The sequence below is a fragment of the Rattus norvegicus genome, chromosome 15 (assembly GCF_036323735.1).
Source record: "Rattus norvegicus strain BN/NHsdMcwi chromosome 15, GRCr8, whole genome shotgun sequence".
In the NCBI taxonomy this organism is placed as follows: domain Eukaryota; kingdom Metazoa; phylum Chordata; class Mammalia; order Rodentia; family Muridae; genus Rattus; species Rattus norvegicus.
The window spans coordinates 31,841,565-31,857,052 of NC_086033.1; the positions used below are offsets into that span (position 1 = coordinate 31,841,565).

Below are 15,488 nucleotides of genomic sequence, written 5' to 3' on the forward strand. Positions count from 1 at the left end.
AATATATGAAGAAAGGAAGAAAGAAAGGCAGAAAGAAAGAAAGAGAGAAAGAAAGAAAGAAAGAAAGAAAGAAAGATTGATTGATTGATTCTGTCTCTGATTTCCCGGCTGGCTGGGCTCCTGGATGGGTCCTTGAATTTGCCGTCCAGGCCACCCAGTGTTGATACCCTTAGCTTCAGAACTGCCCCCTTCACTACTAGGTTACTTAGAGTAAGGAGAATTCACAAATACTTAATCTTTCCCGTTTTGATCCACTTAAGGGAAAGAATGTGGTTTTCACTTTTACTGACTGACAGGCCTAAAACAGTTTGAACTTGACTTTTGGGCCAGCAGACAGTGCACTTACCTAGCAAGCACAGGACCCGGGGTTCCACCTCTGAACAGCCGGTGCAGTGGCAGTGTGCCAAGTTTAGGGCTAGCCATGGTCATTCAAACTCAGATGTGGAGGCAGAAAGATCTGGAGTTGAAGGCCAGCCAGCCTCGATACATATTGAGTCTGAGGTTGGTCTAGACTGCAAAGAAACTGTTTCCAAAAAAGAAAGAACAGAGAAGATGAGGGAAAAAAAATGAAAGGAGGGAGGAGTGGGGGGAGGACAGGAGGGACAGGTTCCGTGGGTGAAATGGCGAAGTAGCTAAGATTGATAGCTGCCCAAGCAGTAAGACCTGAGTTCTAATCCCAGCTCCCTGGTAAAAAGCTACTAGGGGTGGAGACAGGAAGATTACTGACACTTGCTGGCTGCCAGCCTAGCACCAAATAAGGTGAGAGGCCTTGTCTCAAGGGAATATACCCTGCATCCTCTGATGCCAGGTGTGTACAGGGACAAGCACCGCCCCCGCCACACACACACACACACACACACACACACACACACACACACACACACACACACAAGCTCATACACCACACTCAACATACAGGTACACCAGAAACGAAATTGACTTTTGTTTTAGCTAATGGAAAAACTAAAAGGCCCACACCTAACGTTCTTTCCTGGAGACCCTCATCTAGATGTGGCCCATCCCCCTCCACCAGCGGGCTCACCTTTGCTTCTCTCCCAAGCTTCCTCCCCCGTTACTCTCCTTTCACTGGGGCTCCGTCCCGCACCTCTCTTTTGTTGGGTCTTTCTCTTGGTCTGCAGCTCTGAAATATCTACCGCTCAAGACCCGACCCAGCCACAATCATCCGGCTTGCCCTCGAATGGGCAGGCGCCGACCAGGGCTGGGCTCTTCCCTTTTATCTAAGAAGCTCTAGAATAAGGAATTGGGGTGAATGAGAGCGAAGGAAGCAAAGGTCTGAGAACCCAGAGACCCTGCAAGCCGACCCCAAGCCCGGCCCCGCGCCTACATGATGAGTCCCCGGGGAATGAAAATGATTGCGGATACCCTTGGAGACGTGTCCTCTGCCCCAGGCACACTCAGATTCCTCTTCCCTTCCCTCCCAATCCAGCCCGAGCTGTCAGCCAGACGGCGGTCTGACCAAAAATTCCAACCCTAGACAGCCCCTGCCTCCAACCGAAGAGCTGGCTGAAGGAACCCAGGCCGGGAATCCCGGGAGACAGCGGGGGACGGGGGCGGTGCCTGCTTGCAGCCGGGGGGAGGGGTCTCCCGGACTTTATCTCTGCCTGTCTGTGTGTTCCGACTCTCCGCCCCCTCGGGGGAGCTGTTGCATCAGCTTCTAGGTCCCAAATTTAAAAAGTGGCCACGGTGCCCCGAAAGTGTCCTGAGTAGTCGCCAGGAGGCAGCACTTAACCAAAAATAGCGGCTGCAAAGGTGACTCGAAGACCAAACTTGTCCAGTGATCCTTTCATCAAACCCAAGCAGAGACAGATGGGGTCTCTGAACTTGACAAGGTGGCACACGCTTGTAATTCCAGCACTTAGGAGGTGAAGACATGAGGATCAGAAGTTTAAAATTATCTTCGGTCACATAGCAAGTGGAAAGCCATGCATTCTCAGAAAAGAAAAAGAAGAAAAGGTCTTTGAAGGACCAGAGTGACATGGAGTGCTTGCTTGCCTTTCGTGCTTGAGTTCTGACAGTCAAAGGAGTACCTTAGGTGTCTTCTTTTCCTACTCTTCTCATTCCCTTGAGACAGAGCCTCTCACTGGCCCTGAAGCTCACCGTTTTTGGTAAGGCTATCTGGCCAGCAAGCATCTGGGACCTGCCTCTTTCTGCCTCTCTCCCTCCAACTCCCATCCTCCCAGCCCCCCACCCCCACCCCCGCTAAGATAATAAGCTCATTGCGCCAATCCTTCTTGTTGAGGTAGCTGCTAGAGACTCAAACTTGGGTCCTCATGTTTGTTTAGCAAGCACCTTTACCTGCTGACCCATCTTCCCCGCTACATAATTTTTAAAATGTTTTATTCATTGGCACCTGCACACATGTGTGCATTCATGCATGTGTGTTCGTGTGTGTCGCTTATGCTGTGTGTGTGTAAATGAAGGTGCATGTGTACCACAATGAGTGTGGAGATCAGAGAGAACTTTCAGTAGGCTCATGGGACTGAACTTAGACTTTCAGGTTTACACAGGAGTATTTTTATCTACTAAACCATCTCACTGGTCCCCATAGACTTACTTTTTAAAGAATCTGGAGTGGAGCAAAGGAGAGGCTGAGACAGGAGGATCGTGTATTGGAGACCAGCCTGACCTCCTTTGCAAGCCTCTGTCTCAACTAAATAGGATACAAAAGAATATGGTATGCTTTGTGCGGGTTCCTGCTAGCCAGAGGTCTGTAAATAATATTTCTTGCATAATTCGGCCTTGGCTTTTTAGAGGTGAAGAGTCGGGTCTTGTTTTGTAAGTCCTCATTGTAGACCTGGCTGGCCTCAAGGTGACAATGATCCACTTCCTTTTGCCTCCTGAATGCTGGGATCAAAGGTGTGGGCCTCCATGCCTGCCTCTGACTAGTTTTGTTTGTTTGTTTTTTATTATTTCTTTATTTATATGAATACACTGTAGCTGTCTTCAGACACACTAGAAGAGGGGATCAGATCCCATTACAGATGATTGTGAGCCACCATGTGGTTGCTGGTAATAGAACTCAGGACCTCTGAGAAAGCAGTCAGTGCTCTTAACCACTGAACCATCTCTCCAGCCCCTTTTTTTTCGGAGCTGGGGGCCGAACCCAGGGCCTTGCGCTTGCTAGGCCAGCGCTCTACCACTGAGCTAAATCCCCAACCCTATTTGTTTTGTTTTTAAAGCTAACCTTGTCTACTCACCTTTAAGACAAACCAGATGAAAAGGCACACACTTTAAGAGATGTCACAGTTGGTGCTAAAATAGACAGCTCGGGTGTTCAGAGAGCTTACTGACCGATGCTGCGGAGGACCAGGGTTCATTTCCCAGCCCCCACATGCTGGCTCCCGACCACCTGTAACTCCAGTTCCAAAGGACCGGATACCTTCTTCTCATATCCAAGGGCTCATGCATAATGATGGCACACGTGCATGCGCTCGGGCACATGTGCACACACACAGTAGATTTTTAAAGAAATAACAAAAACAGATGTTCCAGGACGCACACGCCTTTAATCCCAGCACCTGGGAGGCAGAGGTCCCAGTGGGTAGGCAAGAAAGAAGGTATCCTCAGGGTCATTACTGACTTATTTTGAAGCTGGGCCATTTAGTGGAATTGATCTACTACCGATTTAGCAGAAGTTTGATAGCTCTGAAAAGGAAGAAAAAAATATATAAGAATATATATTAATAAGTAGCCATGATGGCACTAGCTTGTAAGCACTCTAAAGGCTGAGGTAAGAGGACATCTGTAAATTCAAGGTCAGCCTACCCTTAATAACTACCTCAAAAGTAGGGGATCTTGGGCTGGAGAGATGGCTCAGCAGTTAAGAGCACTGGCTGCTCTTCCAGAGGTCCTGAGTTCAAATCCCAGCAACCACGTGGTGGCTCACAACCATCTGTAATGGGATCTGATGCCCTCTTCTGGTGTGTCTGAGGACAGCTACAGTGTACTTTAAATAAATAATTTTTTTTTAAAAAAAAAGTGGGAGATCTGGAGAGAGACTGGCCCTTAACCTCACCCCTCTCCACCACCATGATTTTCAACATTACCATTGATGGTGAGCTTTTGTGCTCTGAGCAGTGGGGGTCGGAGGGGGGGTTGGTTACAAAGCCTTCTCTCACAGAACTCACAGTCACAGCTTCGAGTTCCTGTGCTACAATGCCAGCATCTGGCACATCAACTGTGCTGACCTGAACACAAATGTCTCCCATGCTCTCATCTGTACTTCCTGAGTGCCTGGGTGGCATTTGGTAAGATGGCAATCTTCAGGACGGTGGAAGCGAGCATTGCTGAAGCCATGGAATGCTTTCAGACCAGGAACAGCAAGGCCAGCATGAAGCTCACCCACACCCCCGTCAGCAGTTCTGATGCTCTGGCTTGTGTGTATCTGAAGCAGCAGACTGTTCCTCAGGATATCACCCTCCAGCCCATCTTCACCGCACAGATCTCTGTGATCTCTGAGCTCTTGATGTAACCAGTTCTTTGGTTGCCATATTCTCCTCCAAGTCTAACTGAATGGCCAAGTTAAACTTCTGATTATGACTTAAAAAAAATTCAGTAGCAAAAAGGCATCTGATTTCCAAGAACAGCAAGGCATCTGATTTCCAAGAACAATGCTCTTTTTTTTTTTAAAGACTTATTTTATTTATATGAATACACTGTAGCTGTCTTCAGACACACGGGAAGAAGGATGGTTGTGAGCCACCATGTGGTTGCTGGGAATTGAACTCAGGACCTATGGAAGAGCAGTCAGTGCTCTTAACCTCTGAGCCACCTCTCCAGCCCAAGAACAATGCTCTTAAGCAGAGGTAATGGTGTCTAGACCTATGGAACAGAGATGTATTGGAGTACCATTGGGAGGGACATGAGTGTGTAACAAAATGCTAAAGCTATCTGATTTATAGATGGCATCCAATGGCTGTGAAAGGCAAAGATGTCTAAGACACGAGACACAGGAATCCCAAACTCAATTTCCTATGGTTCTTGGTTACCTTGTTCTCAGAAGTGCAGAACATATTCGGTATGACAAGACAGAGCCACCTTCCTGTGGTTGACAAGGCTGGATAAGTCATTCAAGAGGGCTGTGCAGATGCCAGACTCGACTGTTCCATAAAGTTTAAAGGCTGGTGGACTCGAGAGACAGCTCAGCAGTTAAGGATGTTTACTGCTCTTGCAGAAGACCAGGGTTCAATTCCTAGCACTCACATAGCAGCTCAAAACCACTGTAACTCCAGTTCCAGAGGACCTGATGACCTCTTCCGACCTCCACGGGTTCCTGCCCACACATGGTGAACACGCGTACACCCAGATACACATATATTGATAAAAAAACAAACATTTTATTTTTTTTTTTTTGGGTTCTTTTTTTCGGAGCTGGGGACCGAACCCAGGGCCTTGCGCTTCCTAGGTAAGCGCTCTACCACTGAGCTAAATCCCCAGCCCCAAAACAAACATTTTATAAAAGAATGGTGGCAATGCCAGCAGTCTATTTGTTTGTTTACTTATTTATTTTTTCTCAAATTGGGTTTCTCTAAGTAACCCTAGCTGTCCCGGAACTCTGTAGACCTCAGTTGAGGTTGGCCTCAAACTCAGACATCTACCTACCTCTGCCTCTCCAGTGGAGGGATTAAAAGCGTGAGCCACCACCACCCAGCTGCAGTCTCTTCATAACCCATAATTTGCACCTCTGTTACATAAAATTAACCACATCAAGAGTGGGACTTGCCTTTCTCTTCCCAGATTTTATAGTTTTCATCAAACTTCCTGTCCTGTCCCCCTCCCCCAAATCCTCCAGCTCTTGTTCTGTTGAATGACTTTTAGTGTTTTATTTGACCGGATATCACTCTGTGCAGCCTGGGCTGGCCTGGAACTCACTACATAGACCAAGCTGGCCTCAAATTCATAGAGGTCTGCCTGCCTCTGCCTCCCAAGTGCTGAGATTAAAAGCTACCACTTCTGGCACAGTGCCCATTTTTGCATGTTATATTTTCCATGTTTTAGTCCCCAAAATCATTTTTGATTTTGCCAATGGATGGTATTCCGTGTGAGCTAGATATGGGAGAGCTACTGACCCGATTCCCTATGCACCAAAGGCAGGTAGTATAAGGCTATCATCCTGCTTGCTGCTGCAGAATGTTGAATCTTAGCCTGTTCTTCAAGCTTTAAGGGCATACCTGCTCTCTCAGCTGAAGGCTATAGAATTTTAGTGCTATCTTGGGGCCAGAGGCTTAGCAACTCACATTTGGAAACAGTGTCACTTTCTCTATTTTGACACTTCCTGCTTAAAAAAGGTAGCTCCCTGGTCATTTTGTACATGTATGTATGTGTACTGCTAGAGATGAAACCGGGGTCTCACACATGGCTAATGCACATTCTACCACTGGGGCTTCTACCCTAACGGCCACATTTGCTTCAATCTTAAAGTCTTAAAAACTTCAAGAAAAAGCTATACAGTGATTGCTCCAAAGCTATCTAGTCTCCTTTGTAGGTTCCGTAAGAAAAGCATATGAAATTATTTGTGTAGAAGTGGCTTTAAGGAATTGTGTTTAACTGTGTGTGTGTGTGTGTGTGTGTGTGTGTGTGTGTGTGTGTGTGTGTGTGTGTACATTTGAGTGCAGATGCCCTCAGAGGCTAGATGGGTCAGAGTCTCTGGAGCAAGAGTTACAGGTGATTCTGAGGTGCCTTCTCTGGGTTCTGAGACTTGAACTCTGTCCTTTGCAAGAGCAGTAATAATAGAGAAGGGGAAACGACTTGTGGTTAAAAGCACCCCTGTAGAAGTTGGTGATTCCCAGCACCTACACAATAGCTCTCAATGATCTGTAACTCCAGTTCCAGGGAATCTCCTATCTTCTTCTAGCTTCCATGGGCACTAGGTATATACATGGTACATGGACATACATATAGGCAAAACACCAATACGCATAAAACCAATCTTTAGAAAAGAAAAAGAAGTGTATGGTGCTAAGGGGTAGAGAGCCTCCCTAGCACCCCACCACCACCACCACAAAAGAAAAAGGGAAAGAAACCCAACAGGCCTCTACTCCTAGTTATTTGGGAGATGAGGCAGGCCACCTTGAGATACAGAGTTCAAGGCTAGTTTGAGCAACTTAAGTGAGACTCTTGTCTCAAGTTAAAAGATAAATAACGGATGGGGTCAGGCATGCTGGCTCTCACATGGGATCTCAGCACGCAGGAGGGGATTCAGGCTAAGACATCACTGCAAATTTGAAGCCAACCTGGACCACACAGTGAGCTCTAAGCTAGCCTAGGCTATTGAGACCCCATCTTTTTTTTCTTTCTCTCTTTTTTTTCGGAGCTGGGGACCGAACCCAGGGCCTTGCGCTTGCTAGGCAAGCGCTCTACCACTGAGCTAAATCCCCAACCCCGAGACCCCATCTTAAAAAGGGAAGGATTCATGTCATAGTATTACTGTATGTCCACCCTTATAAACTCTGTGGTAGTGTTTTGTTTTAATTTTTCAGACAGGGTTTCAGGCACCACAGGCTGGTCTGGAACTCATCCTCCCACTCCCACCTCCCAAGTGCATGCGGTCCCCACGCCCTGCTCTCCCTTGCTTTATTTTGGGTGGGAGTGCAGGGGTGCAATCTGGGCATCTAGTTAAATTCCTTTTGTTCTTCAATCCCATCCTGCATCATTTTGTTAGAAGTTCTTTTGTTTGTTTGTTTTTAAGATGTTATTATTATGTATAGGGCATTCTGCCCAAGTGTATGCCTGCAGGCCAGAAGAGGGCACCAGATCTCATTACAGATGGTTGTGAGCCACCATGTGGTTGCTGGGCATTAAACTCAGGACCTCTGGAAGAGCAGTCAGTGCTCTTAACCGCTGAGCCGTCTCTCCAGCCCCACCAGATTTTATTTCTTAAAGAAGGATCGGGGTTGGGGATTTGGCTCAGTGGTAGAGCGCTTGCCTAGTAAGCGCAAGGCCCTGGGTTCGGTCCCCAGCTCCGAAAAAAAAAAAAAAAAAAAAAAAAAAAAAGAAGGATCTACCCTTCCCTCCTTCCAAAGCACAACTCCAAAACTTCCCAGTCTTGCAGAAGCAAATGACAGGCTTGATACACCCAAAGACAGGCCATTACACTACTCCCGTGCTCTTGCCCTTGTCAGCCTGGGTTTGTATCTGGCCCAGCAACCCAGTAATGTGGTTTTGTCATAAAGGAGTTTGGCTTACATTACCACCCTTGAAATATTTTCAGGAGAACTATAATTTTTTTTAATATTTATACCAATGAAGACATGGGAGGCAGGAACCAAGGTAAAACCGTTCTAGCCAGGGAGGTAACTTTATTTTCTTAACTATTTACAAAATATCTATGTATGAGGCTGATCCTACAACTAAACTGCTAGCTCCTTAGAAATCTCTATCTTTGTCACACTACCGAGCTATGCTACCTTTCCCTTGAGTTCCTCCAAACCCAAGAGAGCTCCTGAGCTCTGTTCACTAGAATACTTTTCACCTGTGATCTGACAGATGCTTCTCTGTGGTTCCTGCAAGCCCAGAGAAAATCCCTCTCTTATTTGGAACTCCTTCCCTAACTATGGCTCTTCCAAGCCAAAAGAGAGCGAGCTATTAAAGATCCAGTTGCAGTAAGTCTCTGGCTCCTCCCCTATACTCTTAGCAGGCTGACCTAGGTCATCTTCACATCTGCACTGTGAGGGGCCTCTGAGCCAAGTCTGTAGGGGCCCAGCTCAAAGCCATCCAACTGACTTTACCTCGAGTCGTAGAGGGAAGGCCACAAGACCATTCCCAAGCAATGTGCCCTAAAACAGGCAGAACGTCCTATTCTTTAGCATTTTACCTATGGAGGTGTTTAGAGGCTCACCCTAACTGCATCTCTTCAGGACACGCCTAACTTTATCTGACAAACCGATATCTAAGCTTGTATATTTTGCTGACAACTAGGTTTTCTATGTATAATAATCAAATATCCTGTAACAGAGAACTAAGAATTCAAGAGTTTCTAGACCAAGAGCAAGACTCTGTCTCATAATGGGAAAGGGAAGGTTAGGGAGGAGAGATGGAGGAAATAGAAAGGAAAACTGAGTTCCTCAAAGGCAGAAATAAATATCAGAAGAGAATAAAGTCAGGCATGGTGGTACAAACTGGTAATCCCAATATTCTAAGGGCTGATGCAGGAGCACTGAGGGCAGCCAGGGCTACCTAGCAGGTACTGGGTCATCCAGAGCTACCTAGCAAGATCTCCATCCCAAGAGGGGACATGGGGAGAAAGGCAGCTCTGGCTTATAGGTTAAGTATCCTTAATTTGAAATTCATGGTACTGTTAGCATCCCGGGTCTTCATCAGCCTTGTTTCTCCAGCCAGCTAAAGAATCAAAAGGCAGGAAAACCTCAAATGTGACAGGTAGCAGTGGAGAATCTCAAACAGAGCAGACAGAATCAGCAGTTGAAGAAAGGCTTTCTTGAGTGAAGAAACACATACAGGCATCAGACACACGGAGAGAAAAGTGACTTTGCAAAGCCAAGCAGGGGGACTCAGAAAACTGAAAAGCCACTCTCTTCTTCAAGGCTGGGGTTTCCAAGTCTCTTAAATTTTCCCTCCATGGACTTAGGGTTGGTCAGTTTAATGACAAGTAGAATGGATGATTGGCCCGCAACTGTCGTCGTCCTCATCGTTGTCTTCCTTTTTTCCCGGAGCTGGGGACCAAACCCAGGGCCTTGCTCAACGCTCTACCACTGAGCTAAATCCCCAAATCCCCAACCCCGTCGTCGTCTTCTTCTTCTTCTTCTTCTTCTTCTTCTTCTTCTTCTTCTTCTTCTTCTTCTTCTTCTTCTTCTTCTTCTTCTTCTTCTTCCTCTTCCTCTTCTTCCTCTTCTTCTTCCTTCTTCTCCTCCCCTTCTTCTTCCTCCCCTTCCTCTTCCTCTTCTAATGGAATTTGAGTGCCCTGTTGCATATACACTCACAGGCCAGAAGAGGGCATCAGATCCCCTTATAGGTAGTTATGAGCCACAATGTGGTTGCTGGGAATTGGAACTCTTAACTGCTGAGCCATCTCTCGAGTTCACTGTTTTGTAACCTCTACTGATCCAACCTTGAATTTCTGGAGCCAGTCCATCAGCAGGAGGTCTATTGGGAGGGAGAAAAAGCCCACAAGCCCCTTGTTTTATGCTGCCAGGCTTCTGTCTCAGGCTAGGAGGGGAGGAAGAAGCCAGACATCTTGGAAATTCATCATTATCTAGTCATGACCTTATCTGTCTGCCTACCAGGGAATCTGTCCAAGTCCTGGGCCCTTAATACAGAAATGCCTAATTTGGGAACACTTGAATATATATTGTGTGTTGGGGATGGACCTGAATTCTAAGCATAAAATTCCTTCATGCTGGATGTTATTTTTGTGTATGCTGGAGATGAATCCACAGTCTGAGAATGCTAGGCAAAGCACTACACCACAGCACCATTACCAGCCCTTAGCACACCTATTTTTTTGTTTGTTTTTTTACTAAAATTCCCCCGTGACTTCAGGTGTGTAATTTCCCATTGTAGTATCATGTTTGGATTCAACAAATTTGATTTTGAAGCACTTCAGAGTTCAGTTTTCAGGTTTGGACCACTCAAAGTATACTTAACTCATGAGAATGTGCGGTAGATGCTCTTTAAATCATCAGAATTATAACCCTGTATTCGGGAGCAGAGGCAGATGTATCTCTGTGAGTTCGAGGCCAGCCTGGTCTATATACTGAGTACCATAGTTGCATGGCGAGACCCTGTCTAAAAAAAAAAAATTGGCACCAGTACAACTTCCTCAAAAAAGTTTACCAGTGTCCTCAATTTCGTATTTCCATACATATTCTTGCAAATAACATATACTTCCCTTCCTAGCATTAGTCATGTCTATGATCATCTGTCTTCCCTAGACTCAATGTCTTATCTGGACTGCTTTTACCTATCCTTACAATCTCCAAACCCATTCATTACTTCTTCGATTCTGTTGGGTGAGAACCAAATTTTTCTGACTCGTTCTACACTTGATCGTACCATGATCAGAAAACAAACGTTAAAATGATGCAGAAGGCTGCACAATGAGGTTCGTTGGATGCGACACTTCTGAGTTACCCTAAATTTCCAAAGGCTGGAGGACGTCCAGGAAAGGTCTTGGAAACAGCTGAAAAGGATTCGGTCGCATTTATCTCGACCACCTCGGAGGTTGTAAGATGCACGCGCGGGACAGTTCCTCCTGTTCAGAACATACAGCCGGCAGCGAACTCTCACTTCCGTACGATGACCCAAGATGGTGGGACCCGCGATTGAAAACCACATTCAAGATGTCGGCTTCCGGTTTTCCCCGGCAGCGTCCTGCGTGGCTACCGGAGCCACGCCCACTTCCGGTTTCTTTGCTCCAGCATGGCTGCCTTAGGGACCTGGCTATCCAGTGAGTGATTGTGAGGTTGGGAACCCGGGGGCCGCGGGGCAACAGACCTCTAACTCGCTACTCTTCCAGTAGGTGTCCGGAGGTTGCACAGTAGTGCAGTGGCGCGGGCCGGCAGCCAGTGGCGACTCCAGTGAGTGCCGGGCGGGGACGCGGCGGGACCTGGCATCCCGCCGATTACTCACCCCCACTGTTTTTACCTCACCCAGGCAAGGGCTGGCTGCCAATCCTTCCGGCTATGGGCCCCTCACGGAGCTTCCTGACTGGTCTTTCGCGGGTGAGCCTTGATGTCAAGGTTTTTTTTCTTTTTCCTCTGAGACCACCCGGTTGTAGGGATTGGGGGGCGTGTCTGGGAAAATACTGAACCTTTTACTTAGGCAAGAGTTCGAAGCTCTAATTTTGTCTGACTACATAGCTGAGTGTTAGTTCACCCCTGAAGTTTTAGCTTTGGAGAGTTGAGGCAGAGGGATTGCTGTGAGGCAAATGCTATGTAGGGAACCCCTGATTATCCTGAACTACAGAATGAGACCCTGTGTATCAATAAATAATAAAAAGGCTAAGGAAAGTAATCTGTAGGGGATCGTGCCCAGGAGATACAAGGTAATTCTAACTTGGGCTGTCCTGGGGGCTGGAAGTGTGTGTGACTTTTATCCCCTCAGAAGTGGTATTTTGAGAATTTGGTTGCAAATACACAAGGAATTCTTTGAAAAGCTGCTGAAGAGAACACTGAAGATCCCTACAACTCTGAATATGGCAGACTCAATACAGGGAAGTCTCTTTTAAAAAAAAAAAAAGCGAATGAGCTGTCGACACGCCTCGAGATACGCCTCTAATGCAGTGACTGTTCTTCCGGAGGATTTGGGATCGATTCTCAACACCCACATGGTGACTCAAAATTGCTTGTAACTCCAGTTCCAAGATCTCTGATGTCATCTTTAAGCTTCCACCTGTACCATGCACCCACACGGTGTTCAGACATACATGCAAGGAAAACACCCAATCACATTAAGATAAAACTTTTAAAAGGGTAATGACACATACCTGCAATCAGCACTCAGGAGGCAGAAGCACTCAGAGCTACATTGTCAAACCTCGCCTCAAAAAAATCAAAAGTGGGGAAGAAGAAAAAAAAAAAAGCCCTGCATTTCATTATACAGTGAGATGAAGTTTAGCAAAGACTTACACTGAGTGAAGGGTTTCTGAAGGAAAAATTAATTCAGCATGGCAGACCACCCTAGGTCCGTGCTATTGACAGGGTTAAATGATAGGACCATGCCTAGGAACTCCGTTTTCATGATTCTGTTGTACCTCACCACGGATGCTAGATGAGTTTCAGCTGTGGTTGTGAACTGGGTTCCTCTTCAGTATTATTTTTGGTGAGCAGAACTGGGACCTGAACCTAGGGCCTCACACATGCTATCCCCGACCCCAACCATAGTCTGTGTGAACTGAAGAGGAAAGCTAGAGATTTACTCTCTTCTTAATTCCTATCACACCAGTGTTTGGACAAGATGCCCAGACCACATTGAACACTTTGCCTTTCTTTCAATTTTATCTGTAGATGGCCGCCCTGCTCCCCCAATGAAAGGCCAACTTCGAAGAGAAGCTCAAAGGGAGAAGCTTGCAGTGAGTGGCTGGAACTCTAGCAAAGGCTATGTTTATAAATGGAGGAGGAAATTTTAAGTCATCATTTATCTTTGTTTCCTTTAAGATTGGATTTTATTTTACATGTATGTGTTTGGCCTGTGTGGATGTATGTTCGTGGTACCTGTAGAGGGTAGAGGAGGGTGTCAGGTCCCCATGGAACTACCAATTACAGATGGTTGTAAGCTCCAGGGTGGCTATTGGGAATCGAACCTGGGTCCCATGCAAGAGCAGAAAGTATTCTTTAACCACTGAGTCATCTCTCCAGCCCCATAAGTTAGAATTTGTTTTAAGCTGTGTTGCATTTGAGCTGCTGTTTGGCAGTGCTTGAGATAAAATCCAGGGCTTTCTGCCTGCTAGACAAGCCCACCAGCAGCAGCCATTTCTCCAGTCCTTACACCCAACTAACTGACTTCTTTCTTTCTTTTCTTTCTTTCAATGAGGCATACAGACACAGGCCAGCCTCAAACTCACAAGAGATGGGCCTGCCTTTACCTCTCTAGTACTAGGATCAAAGGATGTTTATCACCCTACCTGGCCCAAACCAGATGTTGTAATAGTACTGTGAGGAGGGAAGACTGGAACGGGGCAGGCACTTAGTTGCAGACACCAACAGCAGACGTTCCTCGGCGTCATGTTGCTGTCAGCGTACACATTGTCAGCGTGAAGGAAGCATCAGAATCTAGCTGAACACTCTTGGCTTTGGGGGAGAAGGGATATCTGCTCAGGGCCACATATGCTGGAGCCCCAGATGTTACTTGTTCTTTTCCTGTCCCTTTCAGAGACGAGTTGTGCTGCTGACACAGGAAATGGATGCAGGATTACAGGCATGGAAGCTCAGGCAGCAGAAACTGCAGGAAGAAAGGAAGCAGAAACATGACCTTAAACCTAAAGGGACGTCACTGAGGAACCCACTTCCAAATCAATAAAAAGCTCCTGTCCCACTTTCCCAGCCTCTCTGGCTTCCTTTTCTACATCTGAATATTTGTTTGTTTGTTTGTTTTCTTTTTTCTTTTTTTCGGAGCTGGGGACCGAACCCAGGCCCTTGCGCTTCCTAGGCAAGCGCTCTACCACTGAGCTAAATCCCCAACCCCACATCTGAATGTTTTATCCCTGGTAGACCGAAGTCATTTTTCTCCCGCCATTTGTATTGATAGCAAAAGACCTCAGGCACCGGGAGGAACTTAAAACCACTGCCTGCCAGGCTTGGCAAAATGCTTTAGTCCTCGCTCCGTTCCAGTTCAGCCAGATCTTGCTCTGGAATTATTTCGCCCCTGGTGCTGAAGAACGCGCCCAGAGCCTTACAAAAGCTAAGCTCGCCACCACCCTCCCACTTAGCATGCTTGGGATTTTAATCCTCTTCCTTGCTGGTCCGAGGGCTAACCCAGCTAAGAGCAGCAACTGCTCTGTGAGAGAAGATAAGGGGCAGCAGCAGCTTTCCTGGTTTTCCCCCTCATGCCTCTGTCACTCACAGCCCATACACAGCTCAGATGCTTACAGTTGGCACTCAATAAATGTTCTGTTGAAAAGGCTTCCATCTGAAGCTCCTTTTTCTTTTTGCGACACGGTCTCATGATAGCTTTGGCTGTCCTGAAACTGGCCAGGTAGACCAAGCTGCTTTGCAATCACAAAGATCCTCCTGCCTCTGTCTGGATTTTTTTTTTTTTTTCTCAGAGCTGGGGACCGAACCCGGGGCCTTGTGCTTCCTAGGCAAGCGCTTTACCACTGAGCTAAATCCCGAACCCCCTCTGTCTGGATTTTAAAGCCATGTGCCACCACCACACCTGGCAGAGAGAAGTCCCTTTCTTAACAAGCAGCTAGTATCCAGGTACATGGTCCAAGAGACACCCACACTGGAAGGCTAACAGGAAGGATTAAACTCAGGGTCTTCTGCAGAAGGAGTTGTGATCAGACTAAATACTAGAGGCCGAAGAGGGCCCTGTACCTCACCCCCACCCCCACACAATGTCCCTGCCCATGACCTAGCAACCATTCATTTTATTGATCATGAGCCCTCCCCTAGATTCTGGAGGCAAGGACCTTTGTTCCCGTTCCAGTGCTCAATGTTTGGCTTCCAACTTTCCACCACTAAGCTAGTACTCGTGGATTCCTGGAGCTTCCTACCTGGCCTTATCCCTCCCCTCCGCCCTTACCCCTTCCCTTGCTTTCCTTCCCTCTCCCACTGCCTTCCTCTCGCTGACCAAAGGCAATTCTTGGATCTTACAATTCGCTGATGGTCGAGTTTTCTGTCTCCCACACTTTTCCTGCCTCTGTCCCACTGCTTGGTGCTTTTCCAGATTTTCTCAACCTCTTATCTGTCTCCCTCTCTGAGTGCCCTGTGCAGCCTGTTCTCCCTCTTCCCTGCCTGCCTCTCCTTTTGTTCTCACAGCCAGCCATCACGGAAGCTGCACTCCAAGGAACTGTC

General features: G+C 47.0%; 2 protein-coding genes across 9 annotated transcripts in view; one reads left to right on the forward strand and one right to left on the reverse strand.

Moving 5' to 3' along the window:
* Slc7a7 (solute carrier family 7 member 7) overlaps positions 1-11,168 on the reverse strand; it is a 60,611-nt gene extending 49,443 nt beyond the window's left edge. The window contains exons 1-4 of one of the 4 annotated variants that reach the window (XM_063274696.1): positions 11,029-11,168; positions 5,010-5,293; positions 3,219-3,666; positions 347-523 (exon numbers count right to left, since the gene is read on the reverse strand). The gene's annotated coding sequence lies outside the window, so the exon portion shown is untranslated. Of the gene's footprint in view, positions 1-346; positions 524-1,042; positions 1,067-1,345; positions 1,586-3,218; positions 3,667-5,009; positions 5,294-11,028 lie in introns of those variants that run through there. The other 3 variants (XM_008770705.4, XM_039093692.2, XM_039093693.2) reach the window with 3 other exon arrangements.
* Positions 11,169-11,362: 194 nt separating this feature from the next.
* Positions 11,363-14,596, forward strand: Mrpl52 (mitochondrial ribosomal protein L52). 5 transcript variants are annotated; one of them, XM_017599738.3, is made up of 5 exons: positions 11,363-11,422; positions 11,495-11,552; positions 11,629-11,696; positions 12,981-13,052; positions 13,846-14,595. In XM_017599738.3, the coding sequence occupies exons 1-5, from the start codon at positions 11,395-11,397 to the stop codon at positions 13,941-13,943; spliced, it is 324 nt and encodes a 107-aa protein (XP_017455227.1). In that variant the 5' UTR covers positions 11,363-11,394; the 3' UTR covers positions 13,944-14,595. The 5 variants fall into 5 exon arrangements, with proteins under 5 accessions (XP_017455227.1, XP_006252038.1, XP_038949412.1 ...); XM_006251976.5 differs by having other exon boundaries at positions 12,981-13,045; positions 13,846-14,010; NM_001108375.2 differs by having other exon boundaries at positions 11,372-11,422; positions 11,492-11,552; positions 12,981-13,045; positions 13,846-14,596.
* The last annotated feature ends 892 nt before the right edge of the window (positions 14,597-15,488 follow it).

Coding starts and splice junctions, on each gene's coding strand:
- Mrpl52 (NM_001108375.2), top strand. CDS start 11,395: ATGGCTGCCTTAGGGACCTGGCTATCCA. Junction 11,553..11,628: donor GGCAGCCAGTGGCGACTCCA/GTGAGTGCCGGG, acceptor TACCTCACCCAG/GCAAGGGCTGGCTGCCAATC. Junction 13,046..13,845: donor CTCAAAGGGAGAAGCTTGCA/GTGAGTGGCTGG, acceptor TGTCCCTTTCAG/AGACGAGTTGTGCTGCTGAC.